The sequence below is a fragment of the Hippopotamus amphibius genome, chromosome 13, assembly GCF_030028045.1.
Source record: "Hippopotamus amphibius kiboko isolate mHipAmp2 chromosome 13, mHipAmp2.hap2, whole genome shotgun sequence".
Classification (NCBI taxonomy): domain Eukaryota; kingdom Metazoa; phylum Chordata; class Mammalia; order Artiodactyla; family Hippopotamidae; genus Hippopotamus; species Hippopotamus amphibius.
This window is the reverse complement of record NC_080198.1, coordinates 35,242,465-35,259,860: the sequence shown is the minus strand read 5'-3', so window position 1 is coordinate 35,259,860 and position 17,396 is coordinate 35,242,465. Positions and strand designations below refer to the sequence as shown.

Genomic DNA, 17,396 nt, shown 5'->3' with positions numbered 1-17,396 from the left:
CCCATCCTGTAGAATGGACATGGGGTGACCTTAAAGATCTCCTAAATTATGTATGATGAGTCTGGGTCCCTCCAAGTCCCCAGCTGTCCCTCAGGGGCCTCTTGAGCAACCTCAGAATTTCCTATTTTAAGTTGTCCCTCCCACAAAACTCCAAGTATTGGGGGATGAGGTGGCAGCCTGGAGGAAAGGGGCCGGGGGGAGTTCCGCAGGCAGCTGCAGGGCCGTGAGGGGGAGCTGCCGGGCAGCGCTGGCAGGATAATAGTTCTGCCACATCCCCAAGGGCCCCGTGGTCAGTGACCACACATGCTGAGGATGACCTCATGAGCTAGACGTCCTGGGAGTCAGACTGCAGGGCCCTCCTCTCTGCTCCCTGGGCTCAGCCCTGAGTTCGGTGCCCGCGGGCAGGGCGGGTCAGTGTGAGGACTCAGAAGGCCTGAGGCGAGCAGGGGCCCCCAGCCGGGCCTCGGCAGCTCCCTTTGTCGGGCCGCCGTGGTTCTGCTGACTTGGCAGCTCTCTGGCATCGCTTCCAGGGTTCCTGCCACTTTCAGTCACTAGGCCATTCTTTCCTGTGGCTTCTGCTGCCTCACGGCTTCTGCTTTCGGTCTTCTCACTCTGCTTCTCTGCCCCCAGCCGTCCACGCTCTCTGTACATCTTACAGTCAAGTGCATTCTCGGCTTTCCAGTCAAGACCATCCATAGAGTAGCTGTTCTGTGCCCAGGCACCCTCATCAACTCTGCTCAGTAGCGGCCAAGTGCGAGGGTCACTGGGTCACTTTGCTCAGAAGGGCATGGGTATGGCCAGCTTGCGGTGGCTACTCTGGAAGGTCTAGGGGCTGGCGGGGCCCTGGGATGGCCCAGAAGGACCCAGCACCCACTAGGAGAGGATAAGACCCTGCCTCTGAGACTCCCATTGTCCTGGAGACCAGAACTCCAGCCTCACTGGAGACTTTTGGGAGAATGACTGTCCAAGAAACCTGGCCAGATGGGGACACAGGGGCGACAGTGACACGTGGCCTGGCCCCCGGGGCTCAGGGTCCAGAGAGAGGGAGCAGATCCACACATGCGAACCTCAACCAGAGCGAACAACAGAATGTAGGCCCTTGGGGAGCTTGGAGCCTGGAACAGGGCTGTCTGTGGTCAGCTAGGGGACAAGAGAGGAAGACTTGTGAAGGAGGGACATGCGCTGGCAGAGATAAGAGATGTGATATGCAGAGCAGGGGAAGGTGCGCCCGTGGGAAGAGAGTTAAATTCAGAATGCAAGTTGGGGCCTTCCCTGGTGGTGCAGTGGTTAAGAATCCGCCTGCTAACGCAGGGGACACGGGTTCAAGCCCTGGTCCAGGAAGATCCCACCTGCCGCGGCGCAGCTAAGCCCGTGAGCCACAACTATTGAGCCTGAGCTCTAGAGCCCTTGAGTCACAACTACTGAGCCCACATGCCACAACTATTGAGCCCGTGCTCTGCAACAAGAGAAGCCACCACAACGAGAAGCCTGCGCATGGCAATGAAGAGTAGCCTCTGCTTGCCGCAACTACAGAAAGCCCATGTGTAACAAAGAAAACCCAACACAGCCAATAAATAAATAAATAAATAAATAATAAAAATAAATATACAAATAAATATGACTCCATACCCCATTGTCCCCTCCCAGGGGGTCTTGGGGCTCATTTGCTAACACACAGCTCCTGCTATCCCCGGGGGCCTCCTTGTCCCACGGTCGCCAGAAGTGAAGTCCTAATGCTGTTGACAACATCCACCGGGCCTTCTTGGTACAGGCAGATCCAGGCCTGTTACTCCACCCATGCCCAGCTTCCCCGGGAGCCTCCCGCCTTCCACTCCCTCCCGCCCACACTGCAGGTCGATGACCCCACTTGGAAAACACCAGGCTTGCTCATATAAGGAGTGCAGGCCAAGCCAGTGTGCTCAGTGATGGCGTCTGCTCGGTGGCCCTGCCTCCTCCTGGCTCTGCTCTCTGGCTTGGCGGTCTCTGGCTTCCCTAGAAGCCCAGCCCGTCTGCTTGGGGTAAGTCTGCCCCCTCTTCACCATCTGACAGGCATCGGGGCCAGGCTGGGCAGTCCTCTATGTAGGGTGAAGAGGAGGCAGAGGCTGGGCAGTGAGCTGCAGGGAACAGGGCTGGGCGTGGGGGGAACTGGGCTCCAGACCTGCTGTTTAATCCTGGGCTCTTAAATCTCCTGGGCCTCTGTTTCCCTACCTGTCAGATGGGTGATGCACCACGATCAGCTCACCTCACTGAGGGGCTGTGAAAGTCCATGTCTGAGACAAGGGTAGAGGCCTCTAAGAACAGCTGGCTCACCATGTGGGGTACAGTGGTGGCAGGGTCCAGAGGAGGCTTCAGGGCCCTGGGGCCCTGGAAAGGGACGCGTGAGTCGGGGATATAGGGGGCAGGGGGAGAGCTCTGGCTTTGCTCTTCCTTGCCCTGCTCCCCTGCGTGAACTGGAGACCTTCCCTCCCTGGACCTCAGTTTCCCCATCTATTCAGAGCCCGTCCTATTCTGACACGTGGCTCTGGGTGGGTCCATGCTCAGAGGCCCCTCAAGGTGTGTATGTGGGGGGGTCACTGTTGAACCCTGGACTCAGCCCAGAGCCTATTTCCAAGCCATGGTAGCCTTGGCCTTGGCCTGACCCCTGTGTTTGTCTTTGTTTTTGCAGAAACGGAGCCTCCCGGAAGGGGTGAGAACTTTCACTAGGGATGGGGCAGGGCAGGACGGCGTGGAGCTGGTTGCCCAACAGCAGAAGGAGTGGGCCACAACGGCAGGTCCCTCCAGCTGGCAAAGAGCTTATGGCCCCCTGCCCTGGCAGACCCCCAAGTGGCTCCAGAGCCCTAGGAAAGAGCGCCATGGAACCATGGCCCTCGGACCCGCGGATGCAGCGGAGGACCGCCCTCTCATGCGTCCTTCTTCCCACACTCACTGAGCACTTGTCAGGCCCCACGCACAGGGCAGCAAACAGACAGTGAATGGCCCTGTCACGTCTTCACGAAGCATCTTCATATCCATGTTTAACCCAGACACCTCCCTAGAGCGTCCCTCCGTCCATCGCCCCATTGGAAAGAGGGTGTTGGGCGCACGAAGGCACCAGGCAATTACCAAAGGACACAGGGGGCGGGCTGCAGTGTGTGTGGGCGTGCTCTTTGTAAGCTGAGGTGTGGAAAATGAGCAGGAAGAGCTAGGACCTGGCGTGGCGGGAGCATGGGGTGAGCAGAGGCGGCAGGACCTGCCTGGAGGCCCCCAGAGCCACGGGGAGGACTGTCCTGAGGGTGGCGGGGAGCACGAGAGGGCTTTAAGTGGTAGAAGGACAGGGTCAGATGTGGGTCTTTATACCATCTCACTGGCTACAGCTGCATGTAAACAGACGATCAGAGTGACCATCAGGACAGTGGTGGCCAATTAAAGGTGGCGACCAAGGATGGCACCCAGGCTTCTGACATGGGTGGCTGGGAGACGGGAGGGGCCGCTTACCGGGCAGGAGTTCTGGAGCCCACAAAGGGGAACTTGAAGGGGAGTGGCCAGAAGACCTGGTTTCTCGGTGCCTAAGGTTGGCTGGTTCCCACACGCTAATCACCGTCCCTCTCCTGCAGGTGGTTGACGGTATCGAAGTCTACAGCACCAAGGTCAACTGCAAGGTGACCTCCCGCTTTGCTCACAACGTTGTCACCACCAGGGCTGTCAACCATGCAGACACTGCCAAGGAGGTTTCTTTCGATGTGGAGCTGCCCAAGACAGCCTTCATCACCAACTTCACCTTGTGGGTGTCACCACGGCTGCTGGCTCTGGGCCGGGAGGGGAGTTGGGCTCAGCGGGAGCCCCCCCAACTCTCTATCCCTGCAGGACCATCGACAGCGTTACCTACCCTGGGAACGTCAAGGAGAAGGAAGTTGCCAGGAAGCAGTATGAGAAGGCCGTGTCCCAGGGCAAGACAGCTGGCTTGGTCAAGTAAGTGTGGACCCTCAGGCCTTGGGGAAAACGTCAGGGCTGTAAGGGCCCTCAGAGATGCAAACGACAGCACAGCAGCTATTATTGTCATTATATAGCCAAACGTTCCACAATTCTTACATTATCTCATTTTGAAGTTGAGGCAGCTGAGGCTCAGAATGGGTAGGGTCTTCCCCAAGGAGAAGGGACTTGAACCCAAGGCCCAGGAAGGATGGGCTGGCGCTGTCTTCGGGGCAGTCATTGTCTTGCACCCCCGTTCAGGGCCTCTGGGAGGAAGCTGGAGAAATTCACAGTCTCGGTCAATGTGGCTGCAGGCAGCAAGGTCACCTTTGAGCTAACCTACGAGGAGCTGCTGAAGAGGCACAAGGGCAAGTACGAGATGTACCTCAAGGTCCAGCCCAAGCAACTGGTCAAGCACTTCGAGGTAATCAGCTGCTCTCCTGAAGCGCCTTCTGTCAAGAACACAGATGCCCAAGCCCCACCGTTTGGCCGAGGAGCCATGGGGGGATTACAGGGGTGCTGGCCACAGCCCCTGGGCCAAGGGGAGGAGGAGACTGGGCTGCACCTGGCAGATCCAGCTTGGGTGCTGGGCCCTTGGGGGCAACAACACAAAGTGTCTCTGTAACGCTTGTGACTGGTTACATGGGCATTTTACCTACATCAGAGTGGAAAGCCTAAGGAAACGCTTTGGTGGTAGATTTTGTGGCACCATAGAGCAGGTAGTAGAAGAACTTTGGGGTCAGAGTACCCATTTAAAAGCCCTTGTGGTCATTTTCTTGGTGGGAGACAGTAGGTCTGGTTGTCAAAGAGTTGCCCTAGAGGCTGGTCCCCGTACCATCACTGACCCATCTCCGTACCTTGTTGTCCGGGAGGCTGGGCTCCGTACGGTCACTGAGTGACGTCTCCTTACCGTTGGCCATTTCAGATCATGGCAGACATCTTCGAGCCCCAGGGCATCCGCACACTGGATGCTGAAGCCTCATTCATCACCAACGACCTCTTGAGCAGCGCCCTCACCAAGTCCTTCTCAGGGAAAAAGGTGGTGTCGATGCCTCTCGGGCCAGGGGGGCAGGGGCAGGAACACCCATCCTAGCAGGTCTGAACTGGGGGTTTGGCTGATGCAAGCAGTGGGGGGGGGGGGGGGGGGGGGAGAGAGGGAGGGAGGGAGAGAGAGAATGTGCGAGGGGGAGGGGGATAAGTCTGCAACGTCCCCTGTCTCCTAGGCCACCTGGGTCAGGAGTGAGGATGCTGGAGGCAGGGGGCTGCTTGCTGATGAGGACCTGCGGGAGGAACTGGAGCCTCAACTGCACTGGGGCGACAGGGAAGCCATGTACAAAGCCTGGTCCCATTCTACTTTGGGAAGCAGGCAGGGCAGGTCCCTGTTTCACAGATAAGGAGACGGAGGCCAGAGAGAGTTTTTTAGATCTGATACCACATGAGGGGTGAAAGAAAAAAGGGAACTTCATTCTTGGTCCTGGTGGTTGGCTCTGATCCCCAAGGCCCCCAGCAATTCCAGGGGCCTTGCTGAATCATGGGCGGTGGATGAATAAATGTTTTTATGGACAGCAAACCTCAGTCAGGACTCCCATGGTGAGGCCCAAGGAGCATATACGCAGAGGGCTGCTGGCTGCTGCAGGCGGTGCCCACTCAGGGCCCCCTCCCCATTCCCTGCTCTGCTCCTTCCCCTCCTCCTGGCAACAACACACACAATACCATCCAACACGAGGTTCCTTTTCATGGGGCACAATTCCCCTCCCTAAGTGTCTTCTTAGTGCAGGTGAAGCTAAGGGACTTGCGGGGCCCAGTGAGTGGGAAGAGTGAAAGGCTGGCCTCCAAGGAGCTCTCGGTCTCCGAGGGGGATAGAGGTGCCCAGAAAGGCCAGAGCACCGCAGAGGGCGGCAGGACTACCCAGGCACCTACCTACGGGCTCCTCCCCACGAGGACTGCACCTGGTTCCCCAGGGCAGCCCCGGGCTGAGGTCTGCAGAGGGCAGGCCATGGCCAAGCTGAGCAAGGCCCTCCATCATCCTCCCTCAGGGCCACGTGTCCTTCAAGCCCAGCTTGGACCAACAGCGTTCATGCCCAACCTGTACAGACTCTCTCCTCAAAGGAGATTTCATCATCACCTATGACGTGAACAGAGAGTCTCCAGCCAACGTGCAGGTAGGTAGCCGCCGACTGGCTCTGCCAGGCTGGTAGACTCCCCACCATGGTGGGGTGAGGGCTGATGTGGGCAGGAGCTGCAGCTGCATCTAGCAAGACACCCTTGATCCTCACCCGCGGAAGAGTTTCCTGCAAGGCATGGGGACAATGGGCAGTCCAGAGCCTTTGTGTGGCACTCCCTGGAGCAGGGGAAAGGACGTCTTTATCTTGGGCTGGTTAATGGCCCCCTTCTCTTTGCAAGGGCAGCCAATGTGAGGTTGCTGAAGGGACACTGGCCTCCTCTTTCTCTCTCCCCTTTCCAGATCGTCAATGGATACTTTGTGCACTTCTTTGCACCTCAAGGCCTTCCAGTGGTGCCCAAGAGTGTGGTCTTTGTGATTGACGTCAGTGGCTCCATGCACGGTCGGAAAATGGAGCAGGTACCCTCCTCGGTGCAGGGCGGTGGGGGGTGATGGGTGGGAGGGAGAGAGGGATTTTTAAAAGTGGATGAAACTAATATTTCCAGTGAAAGAGGGGAAAGGGGGACAGGATTTTTAAAAGGCTCAAAGCATCTGCCCCTTTTCTTGCAGATGGCATGGGCCCCACTGCCAGCCTGGGCCAGGAAGGCATCTTCTTGTCTGCTTGTCTTTCTCCTTCCCAGACAAAGGATGCCCTCTTCAAAATTCTGGACGATGTGAGAGAGGATGACTACCTGAATTTCATCCTGTTCAGTGGAGATGTGACCACTTGGAAAGACAGTTTAGTTCAAGCCACTCCTGAGAACATCCAGGAGGCCAGGAAATTTGTGAAGAATATTCGTGATCAAGGAAGTAAGAACAGAAGGGAGGGAGCCACATCCCGCTTCTCCTCTCTGTTTCAGCAGCCTGTGTCCCTCCTGCCGTGGGGCAGAGACTCTGCGGGTCCAGGCCCTGCAGACCCTGGCTGGGGGTAGAGGTGGGCGTGGGGAGTCCTCAGGCTTGATACTGGCGTCCTCTCTGTGGTCTAGGGAAGCCCATTCTTTCTGTTTCTAACCTGTGATCCTGGTGCCCTGCAAGCCCCAGCAAGATACCCTTAACCACGGCAGTTTCGTATGAAAGAAGGATGATAAGTGACATCTCTACGGTTCCCCACTTCTCCCCGTGAGAGGGGCTGGGAGTTCTTTGTTCTCCAAATTGCTCTTACAATCACCATGTGCATCTATCCTGCTGGCAGCCCTGAGAGGCTGGTCCTTTTCCTCGTTTGAAAGACTAAGTCATTCACTCATCACCCCCTGAGTCCTTCAGTCGGTATTTACTGAGTACCAGCACCACGTGTGGGCAGGCAGGGTCCCTGGGCACGCGAGCAGGGCCCACTGTCTCGACCTCCTCCGCCCTGGCACCCCGAGGACACCCTCCCACAGCGCCGTCCGTCCGTCTGTCTGTGTGCCAGTGACCAACATCAACGACGCGCTGCTGAGGGGCGTCAGCATGCTGAACAGGGCCCGGCAGGAGCGCAGCGTCCCGGAGAGAAGCACCGCCATCATCATCATGCTGACCGACGGGGACGCCAACGTGGGTGAGGCAGCGGGCGCGGCTCTGGCGGCCGCTTCTGGCTCTGTAGCCGGCGTGCTGCACGCCCTTGGGTAGCGCTCCCCAGGGCCCCCCGTGGTCTGTGAGCCCCTCAAGGGCGAGGCCCTGCCTCCCCTGCCAGGCCTCCCCACGTGTGCCTCGACGGGGGCTCGTGGCCACGACTCCACCAACGCGGCACGTGTGGGCGTCAGATCTCTCCAGACAGAGCTGGTCCAGGCTGTCGCTGGGGCTTGGCCGGAGAGCGAACACCCCCTTCTCCCTCAGGTGAAAGCAGACCTGAAAAAATCCAAGAGAATGTGCGGAATGCCATTGGGGGCAGGTTCCCTTTATATAACCTGGGATTTGGCAGCAATCTGAACTATAACTTCCTGGAGAGTATGGCCCTGGAGAACCACGGGCTTGCCCGGCGCATTTATGAGGATTCTGATGCCAACTTGCAGTTGCAGGTAGGCCTTGTCTTGCACACCTCTGGGAATGAGGAGCTCACTACTTCCTCAGGAAACTGTTCCACTGTGTGAAATTCCAGTTATTAGAAGGAACTTTCTCTCGGTTTGAAACCTACCTCTGGTTACCTCTCACCCATCCATACTGGTTCTGATTTTGTCCATCGGCTACACAGAACAGAACTGCTTCCTCTGGAGGATTGCCAGATCAAATACAAGACATCCAGTGAAACATGAATTCTCATAAACAGCAAATAATTTTTTAGCAAGCATGCTCCAAATATTTCACAGGACACTATTCGTTTACTAGTGCTGCCTTAACAAATTACCATAAACTAGGTGACTGCACAACAGAAATTTATCGTCTCACAGTTCTGGAGGCTAGAAGTCCAAAGTCAAGGTGTCGGCAGGGCTGGCTCCTTCTGAGAGCTGTGAGGGAAGGACCTGCTCCAGGCCTCTCTCCTTGGCCTGTAGATGGCCATTTTCTCCCTGTATCTTCACATCATCTTCTCTGTGTGCATGTCTCTGGGTCCAAATTTCCCCCGTTCATAAGGACACCAGTCATGTTGGATTTGAGTCTATACCCAACGCTTCATTTTAACTTGATTACCTCTATAAAGACCCTTTCCCCAAATAAGGCCATGCCCTGAGGTACTCGGGGTAAGGATTTTAACCTATGTATTTTGAGGGTACACAATTCATCCCATGACAGCCGCATTCATACTAAAATGTAACTTGTCATTTACCTGTTATTCAAGTTTAATTTATGCTTTGTATTTTCATTCGCTACATCTGCCACCCCACCTCTCCAGGGCAGGTGACTGCCTCTCCACCTGTGCAGTGGACACGCCCCCGGTCCCCGGCCTTCCTCCCATCAGTCTCCGGGTCTCCATGCTCACCCCACATCACCTTCTTCAGTCAGCCTCCACCATTCCTTCTTACTTCCATTCCGACAAACATCTCTTGAGTCCTTTCTATGTGCCAAGAACTCTGTCATCTCCTTTCCTATTCTTCCCAGTCTTTACCTGGGGGGCTTGCGGGGTGGGGGGGAAGGGATGGCGGTAAGGAAGGGCTCCTCCAAACGGAAGGGCGCAGTCAGGGCCACCTGGAAGTGGAGATCGGGAGCCAGGACTGGCCCAGCCTGGGAGACTCAACAAGCCACGGAGGCGCCAGTGGGAGCCTGCCCACCCTGTCCTCTCTCTGCCTGCCCTGGTGGCCCGAGATGACCAGGCCACTATCTGGACTCCAGGGCTTCTATGAGGAGGTGGCCAACCCGCTGCTGACGGACGTGGAGGTGGAGTACCCTGAGAACGCCATCCTGGACCTCACCCAGAACAGCTACCAGCACTTCTACGATGGCTCTGAGATTGTGGTAGCTGGGCGCCTGGCAGACGAGGACACGCACAGCTTTAAGGCAGATGTGAAGGGCCATGGGGTAAGCCGGGCCGGGGCCTGGCTGTGTGCTACGGATGGGGGATCCGCACGGACGGGGCTCTAGCCTCCTGGCTGTCGGCCCAGTAGTAGCAGCCCCCAGGCAAGGCCCACCAGGCTCCAGGCCTCAAGGCCTCAAGGCCTCCAGCCTCTCACCTCCTCCCACCCCCACCCCAGGCCATCAACGACCTGACATTCACTGAGGAGGTGGACATGAAGGAGACGGAGAAGGCCCTGAAGGAGCGGGACTACATTTTTGGGGACTACATTGAGCGGCTCTGGGCCTACCTCACCATCGAGCAGCTGCTGGAGAAACGGTGACCCTGGCCCACCCCTCACACAGCCGGGCCCCGCCCCCGGCCCCCGGCCCTGCCCCACCACCGCCCCACCACCTACCTGTGCAGCCCCCTGCGCTGGCCATGCTCTGGGAGGTCCCACGAGGAGGAAACATACACCTCGGGATGTGCACCTCCATGCCCACTGCCGCGGCCCTGCCCTCTTCTTGGCCGGGCCCCACGGCCTGTTCTTCCTGGAGCGGAGCCGGGCCTGTCACCTGGGGCTCCAGCAGCAGCCCGGGAGCACCTGGAGGCCAGGGGTGGGCCTCAGCATCCCGCTCCCCGCCCCCAGCATGGGCGCGCAGAGGTGCCGAGGCTGAACGCAGCCCGAGGCTGGAGCCCCAGCCCTCGGCCACAGGGTACAGAGCCCGGGCCCGAGCGAGAGGGCCGTGTCAGCCTTCTGTTAGGTGGGCTTGGCCGGGAAAGCCGCTGGCACTCAGCATGTGAACACAGTCTCAGCTGATTGTGGCAGTGACCATTTCGAGCCCCTTATATTTTTCAGGTGGGGAAACTGAGGCCCAGAGAGGAATCAGGGCAGGTCCATCTGTCCCAGGCAGCTGGCGAACCAGTGTTTTCTGACTGCTAGTGGGCTCCATCTTGGGGGACCCCCCACTGGGAGATGTGGAGGGGGTCCTGGGCTGACCCTCCCACCCCGCCCCTCCCCACAGCAAGAACGCCCGTGGCGAAGAGAAGGAGAACCTCACGGCCCAGGCCTTGGACCTGTCCCTTAAGTACCACTTTGTGACTCCACTGACCTCCATGGTGGTGACCAAGCCTGAGGACAACGAGGACCAGACAGCCATTGCCGACAAGCCCGGGGAAGGTGGGCACGGAGGGTGGGGGCCACAACTCGGAGGCCTTCTTCCAGGCCCCTGGCCTCAGGTGCCTTGAAGAGAAGTGGGCCAGGCTGAGGAGAACAGACCTGCTGAGAAGGGCAGGTCCTGGGGGCATCGAAGGAAAACTGGCCCAGGGCTGGGAAGGGTGTTGTAGAGGGATCGAAGCTGTTGGTGTGACTAGCAGGATGTGGGCATGAATAGGAGCCTTGAAGTCTCTAAAGGGGCACAGTGCCCAGGGTCATTTCCAGGAAAGGGACTTAGACTGCAGCATGGAAGGGTTCCGTTAGACAAGGAGAAGCACTTCCAGCCTCCACGTTAGGCCTGGAGCAGGCGCCTGGGGACTGTGAGAGGAAGAGGCCCTGAGAGCTGGAGGCTGGGACCAGGCCTGCTCAACCGGACCCCCAAGAGGGGGGTCCTGAGTATCCCTGCAAGTGGCATGGGTGATGGGGGGGTTGGCATTGGGAGGCATGGGAGGTAAAGAGTAGGTCTGGGCCAGGCCTCTGCCTCCAGGAACTCCTGGTTCTTGCGGGGGGCATACGCGGCCTGGGGCTGGCTGGCCAGGCAGTAAGTGGGTCACATCGGCCCTGACACCAGGAGTCTGTGGTCTCTAATGCATTTCTCCTCTTCCTCCCTCTCAGGGCCTGTGGATGCAGAAGGTGAGCTTCGGCCACAGCCAGGCAGGTGTCCTAGGAGGGAGATGAGAGAGGACCAAGGAGGCCTTTCCAATCATGCTAGGGACACGCTGCCTGGGGAGGGGCCCTCGGGAGACCTGGCTCAGCTCCCAGCCCTGCTGTGAACTCACCAGAGACCTGGGGCTGGGCTCTGTTCCACGCTGAGTCTCAGCTGATGGACGGTGGCTTCCCCTGCCCAAGGAGGGACAATCAGTGTGAGAGTGTTCTGTGACCTGCAAAAGTTAGCAACTCAATTAGCACTCAACTACTCCCACAGCAACCCTTTGAAGGAGTCCTCTTATGGTTCCATTTTACAGTGAGGAAAGTGAGGCACAGAGAGGTTAAGTCTATTTGCTCAGTGACTCAGTCAACAGGCGGCCAAGCCAGGACTTTGGCCCAGGCTGCCTGGTTCCAGTGCCCGCGCTGGAATTCACAACGCTTTGCGCTTCTCTCATCATAAAATCGGACCCTGCTCCCTACCCCCAACAAACCCACCACCACTAGGCAGGGCCTCCCCAGCCCCTGCGGGCCTGCTTTGTCTCTATCCATACAGGCTGTTCTAAGCAAGCAATGGATTTGGACTGGGTCATGGCTTTGCCTTTTGAATAGCCCTGTGAACTGTGGTGTCTGTGTGTGCATGTGTGTGTGGGGGGGTTGTGTGTGTGTGTGGGGGGGGAGGGTGTTTTACTACCAAGGACAACAGTCACCTGTGAGCCTCATCCCACCCCAGCCTGGGGGTGGGCGTTCAGGGGTGGGGCACGGCATTGCTCGTGACAGGGAAATTGACGGCCTAGTGGCTTGCGTTTTCGTCACGTGGAAGTGCTGAGCTCCGGCATTAACATCACGCCCATCTTACCACCCGCCCTGGAAAGGAGTTCTCTGGGCATGCCCCATTTCTAAAGCCTAAACGTAGGGGGTCACATTCCTACCCTCTATCTGTCCGTGGTGGGGCCCCACTGGGGACCAGCAGCCCCAAGACAGACAGCAGGCATGGGGTTGCAGGGAGGGAACCCCGGACCTTGCTCACGCCCGGCCTTTGGCTTCCTCTTTCAGTGCCCCTCTCCACGGCTTACCTGAGTGAGTCTGTGCCAGCCGCCACAGAGCCCGGCCCTGCACCGGCCCCCTCGGCAGTCCTTCCTGAATCAGCTCTCCGGGACGGGCGGACGGCCGGGGGGTCCTGAGGAGATGAGGGCGGGTGGGGATTTAAGAGCGCGAGGGAGCCGGAAGGGGCGGGGCACGAACCAAACTCTAGCTGGGGGTCCTGGCGCCTCCCCCGGGTCGGCTTGCTTAGCTCAGCCCTCTCCCCCTTTGCGTCCACAGCCCACTACCACCACCAGCCTCCCCAGACACCCTACTACTACGGTGAGTTCCCCAGCTCCTGCTGGGGCAAGGCTCAGGGCCCAGGGCCGAGTGCCTCCTGCCGGTCTAGGAGTCCATCCCACAGGGGCTAGGAGGCAAGGGGAGGGCCCAGAACGGCGAGAGACCCCCGGTGCCAGCCCCTCCTCTGTGCTCTCAGTGGACGGGGACCCCCACTTCACCATCCAAGTCCCAGAGAAGGACGATGCCATCTGCTTCAACATTGATGAAGACCCAGGCACAGTGCTGCGCCTCATTCAGGACCCTGGCACAGGTGGGGACGGCGGGCTGGGGCTGGGGCTCTTGCTGGGAGGGCCGGGAGTCCCCAGAGGAGGCACGTGGACCAGCTCCTCACTCTGCCCCACAGGAGCAGAGTAAGATGCAGATTCCATCCAGAGCCACAGGCGCACCTAATGCCCCTGGGGCCAGTGGTGTCGGGGAGATGGGTAGAATGAAGGGCAGCCTGGCGTGGAGGCAGGACCCAGCCTGTGTGTGGGGAATAGTTTTTCTCTGAACAACACTGGCCCAGGCAAAGGGTAGATCCACAACGTGGGCGCTCAGCCACCAGTGTCACCCCAATGTGTCTAGGAACAGATAGGGCTGGCTCTGAAATCCTGGTCTCTCAGTGAGGCCCCCACGGTGCTACCCCACAGCAGGTTTGACGGGACGGGAAGGTGTGTCCCTAAAAGACCAGCCTGGACTCAGAAGGCCTTGCTGGTCTCTTGCTGCCCTACCCCTCTGGCAGGCCTCACAGTTAATGGGCAGATCATTGGTGAGAAGAGAGGCAGCCCGGACTCCCAGACCAGAAAGACTTACTTTGGCAAACTGGGCATTGCCAATGCCCAGATGGACTTCCGGATTGAGGTGACACCGGAGAGGATCACCCTGTGGCATGGGGCTGCACAGAGCACGTTCAGCTGGCTGGACACAGTCATGCTCACACAGGATGGGTAAAGCCCTGCTACTGGGTCTCTGAGAGGCACTACAGTGCAAGGGTCTAAGGAAGAATTGAAAAAAATCCCAGGACAGAAGATCTACAGGGGTCACAGGAAAGACCAGTGGCCTCAGAGTTCAGCCCCTGCCCAGAGGAGGGTGACCATGGTGGCCTCCAACCAACCCCTGGGGCCCCCGTCAGAGGCAGAATTGGTAGCTGGACAGTTCGTAGGACTAAACTTGAGGGAAGGGCTGCATGGACAAAAGCATCGGGTGGACCTGGCAGGCTGACAAAGATCCCCATACACATCGTCTCTGGATGAACTTCCTTGTTCTCAAACTCCTCAGCCTCTCCTGCATCTTTAGATCGCCCCAAGCCAGGTGGGCAGGGCATGTTAGTCCCGTGGAGGCTCAGAGAGGGGCAGAACTGCCCAGCATCACACAGGAAGCCAGTGGCTGAGCTGGGGCTCGATCCCCGGCCTCCAGGCCCCTCTCCTGCTTACGGAGGAGCAGGGACCCACTCAGTGCACGGCATAGTCAACATACACATGAGCGCCTTCTTTCCAACACCCCTGACATAGTTTCTGGAGTCTGTGTGCTCCCGGGTGTCATGTCTCCTGCTGAGATGCCCTTGATTCAGATGCCTGGTGTCATGGCCACTGGGCACCACTGCTGACCTCCTCCTCTCTCCTAGGCTGTCTGTGATGATCAACAGGAAGAAGAACATGGTGGTCTCCTTTGGAGATGGGGTTACTTTTGTGGTTGTCCTGCATCAGGTGGGGAAGAAACAGCCCACCCACCAAGACTTCCTGGGCTTCTATGTGGTGGACAGTCGCCGGATGTCAGCACAGACGCATGGGCTGCTCGGTACGAAATGGTCAAGCTTCAGGTTGTTCAGGCCACCTGGTGGAGGGAAAAAGCCACGCGAAGGGCCAGTCTGGTCACCCTTGACCCAGCACTTAACACCCCATTTGGCCTTTGCATCAACCTTGAAAGGCCCATGGCCGTGTCACGCATGGCGGTGGCAGGGCTGACAGTGTGAATGTTTTTATTCCCAGGACAATTCTTCCACCCCTTTGACTTTAAAGTGTCTGACGTCCACCCAGGCTCTGACCCTACAAAGCCAGATGCCACAATGGTGGTGAAGAACCATCGGCTGACGGTCACCAGGTGAGGAGACCCTGCGGACGTCCTCACCCTGCTCCGTAACAAGACAGGAGGAAAGAGCTCTCTCTGCTCACGCACATCAGTCCGCTGGCTCCTGTCTTCTGTGGGGTACCCTTGTTTCCCTCTGGGGTCTTGGCCCCCTCTAATCAGGAAAAGGCCAAATTTGGCCCCCTAGAAGCAGTGGCCACACAACCTCATTCCTGACCAGAGTGTGGATTCCTAGAACTGGCAACTTCACATCCCTTTTCAACCTGAGGTCCTTGACCACAGCAACCGTCTTGCGCACCCCGTGTATCAGAGCATCTCTCTCCTTTCTCCCAGCGGCTCCCAGAAGGACTACAGGAAAGATGTCAGCGTCGGCACGAAGGTTGCCTGCTGGTTCGTGCACAACAACGGGCAAGGGCTGATCGACGGTGTCCACAGCGACTACATCGTCCCTGACCTGTTCTGAGTGGACACGCCAGCTCCTGCGGAAACGGCGGGCGGGGCTGGGCTGGCATGTGGAACAGAGGCACAGAGCGGGGCCTGCTGGAGGGCTGTGACAATAAAGGCCAAGGAGAAACCAGACGGCCAGCAGCGTTTGCGTGCCTCCATGAGCCCCTGCTCCAGGGGACGGGCAGCTCGACGGAGGGGCTGGCTGCTAGGAAGGCAACTTCCTGGTACTGTCCATCGATGCGGCTGAAAGACATGGTTGGTTGGGGTGGTACTATGGGGAGTCAAACATATGATGGTTGGGGAAGGAAAAAAAAACCAAGAATTGACTCAGGAGCAAAGGGGCTCTGAGAAGTCGGGAAGGACTGACTGCATTTCAGAGTTCAGGAGGGTCAGAGGAAAAGTTAAGGGTCATAGCTCACGCGCTCTTATCAGGACCAGGACCTTCGGGGCTGAAGCTCCTTCTACGACGCGGAGCAGAGAGTGCTCCAGGGCAAACCCAGCCTGCAGCTAACTGTCCCCGCCACCCATCCCTCACCCTTTAGCCATCTCGCCATCTACCTCCTGCTCATCCACCCACCCCCCACAACCCACCCATTCAGCAGGTAAACGCAACACTCTGGGCCAGAATCGGGGGGCACACGGCTTAGCAACCCCGCTCATGTTTGCATGGGTGCCCAAGTTTGCCTTCCGTTGGGCTGGGGACCCCTGGGGTCTTCCAATCACTCCTCATGGTAACCACCTGCGGCACCCCCACGACAAGCCCTGGGTGGGGTGGGGTCACACAGGTTCCTAGAGAAGGAGCTCAGAGGGCTCCCAGCCTAAACAACCCTCTCCCACCCGGACGACAGCAAACGCCCCTCCCTGGCCCTCCCGCTTCCAGAGAGCTTTTTTGCGGAGCAGAACTGGTCATCACTCCCTGCCTGAAACCCTATAAATGATATCTCCTAACCAGCGTTCTTGGGACAAAGATGAAAGTCCTGCCTGCAGCCTCTCCAGCGTCATCAGCCCCACACACGAGGTGTTTCCTCTCACTGTCTGGGTTCCAGGCACACAAACTGCTTCCAGTGCTGCAAACACAATCCCTCCTTCCCCAGATCCCCTGCCTCTGCTGTTCTCTCTGCCTGAGGGGCTGAGGACATGCTGGGCGGAGGGTACCCAGCGAGGGAAGCAGTGGGCGGCTCTGCTTATGGCACAGCAGGGGACACAGTAGGACTGGAGGAGGTTGCACTCAGATTGGGAAGGGTCTCGAATGCCAATGGGATGGGGTGGGGTCTGGCCGTGGGTCACCAGCAAGTTCCCCTCCCACTCCAGGGGCCCCTCTGCCTGAGCCAGGACAGGCTTGCCCAGGGCCCACACCGGCCTGGGGGCCTGGAGAGGGCTTGGGAAGGGCAATCCAGGGGGGAATTATCTGCCACCAGAGGAGCCCCCCCCAGGTGCTGTTATTGCTCTAGGGAGAAGGCCGCGTGAGACATGGCCCTAGACTGAAAGAGGCAGTGGTCCAGGCTGGGCTGGCAGAGAGAGCCCAGGCCTGGCATGGGACACCCTACAGTGGGCAGACGCTGCCACCCATTCAGTCTCAGGTTGGCTGAGGAGCCACGAAGCTTCAAACCAGTCACCCTGAGGTCAGTTTTCACATCTGTGAAACAGGGAGAAGGATCCTGCCAGGTGGAGCGTGTGAGGAGGCATCGGCACAGTGGTTTCTGGCCCTCCTGAGGCGCCCATCTTTGTCCCGCTGCTCCAGCTAGCAAACCAAGCCCTCAGGTTGGAAGACAGGCAGCGGGACATCCCAGCCCAGATGCTGCCCCCTCCCCCAACACGCAGTCGGGGAGTCCCTCCACAGCGGCCAGCACTCGGCAGACCCCGTCCTCTCCCCAGTCCCACCGCTCCCTGGCGGTGCCTGTCCCCGCCTACAGCCCCGGACGGCTCCCTGGGCTTCCAGGATCGAAGCCGAGCTCCAGGGAGGGCTGCGTGCAGCCGGTGCCGGCCTGGTGCTGCTGCCCGACTCCGCCGGCGTCCCCCGCCACCTCACTCCACGGCTCTGCTTCCCGTCACCTTCCTGGGCTCGGGGCGGTGTCCTGGCTCTAGCCCCGGCGTCCTTGCCCTCCTTTCCCACTGGGCTAACTTTTCCTTAT

At 58.7% G+C, this 17,396-nt stretch overlaps 1 protein-coding gene across 2 annotated transcripts; it reads left to right on the top strand.

The window, feature by feature from the left end:
- Nucleotides 1-1,896: 1,896 nt before the first annotated feature.
- On the top strand, nt 1,897-15,401 carry ITIH3 (inter-alpha-trypsin inhibitor heavy chain 3). 2 transcript variants are annotated; one of them, XM_057706425.1, is made up of 22 exons: nt 1,897-2,018; nt 2,666-2,686; nt 3,594-3,760; nt 3,844-3,948; nt 4,210-4,372; nt 4,874-4,987; nt 5,985-6,110; nt 6,413-6,529; nt 6,751-6,919; nt 7,518-7,643; nt 7,922-8,103; nt 9,350-9,535; nt 9,709-9,848; nt 10,535-10,689; nt 11,341-11,358; nt 12,427-12,450; nt 12,694-12,735; nt 12,890-13,003; nt 13,475-13,679; nt 14,357-14,529; nt 14,721-14,832; nt 15,151-15,401. In XM_057706425.1, the coding sequence occupies exons 1-22, from the start codon at nt 1,926-1,928 to the stop codon at nt 15,278-15,280; spliced, it is 2,682 nt and encodes an 893-aa protein (XP_057562408.1). In that variant the 5' UTR covers nt 1,897-1,925; the 3' UTR covers nt 15,281-15,401. The 2 variants fall into 2 exon arrangements, with proteins under 2 accessions (XP_057562408.1, XP_057562409.1); XM_057706426.1 differs by lacking the exons at nt 1,897-2,018; nt 2,666-2,686 and having other exon boundaries at nt 3,621-3,760; nt 4,263-4,372.
- The last annotated feature ends 1,995 nt before the right edge of the window (nt 15,402-17,396 follow it).

Coding starts and splice junctions, on each gene's coding strand:
- ITIH3 (XM_057706425.1), top strand. CDS start 1,926: ATGGCGTCTGCTCGGTGGCCCTGCCTCCTCCTGGCTCTGCTCTCTGGC. Junction 6,530..6,750: donor ACGGTCGGAAAATGGAGCAG/GTACCCTCCTCG, acceptor TCTCCTTCCCAG/ACAAAGGATGCCCTCTTCAA. Junction 13,004..13,474: donor CATTCAGGACCCTGGCACAG/GTGGGGACGGCG, acceptor CCCCTCTGGCAG/GCCTCACAGTTAATGGGCAG.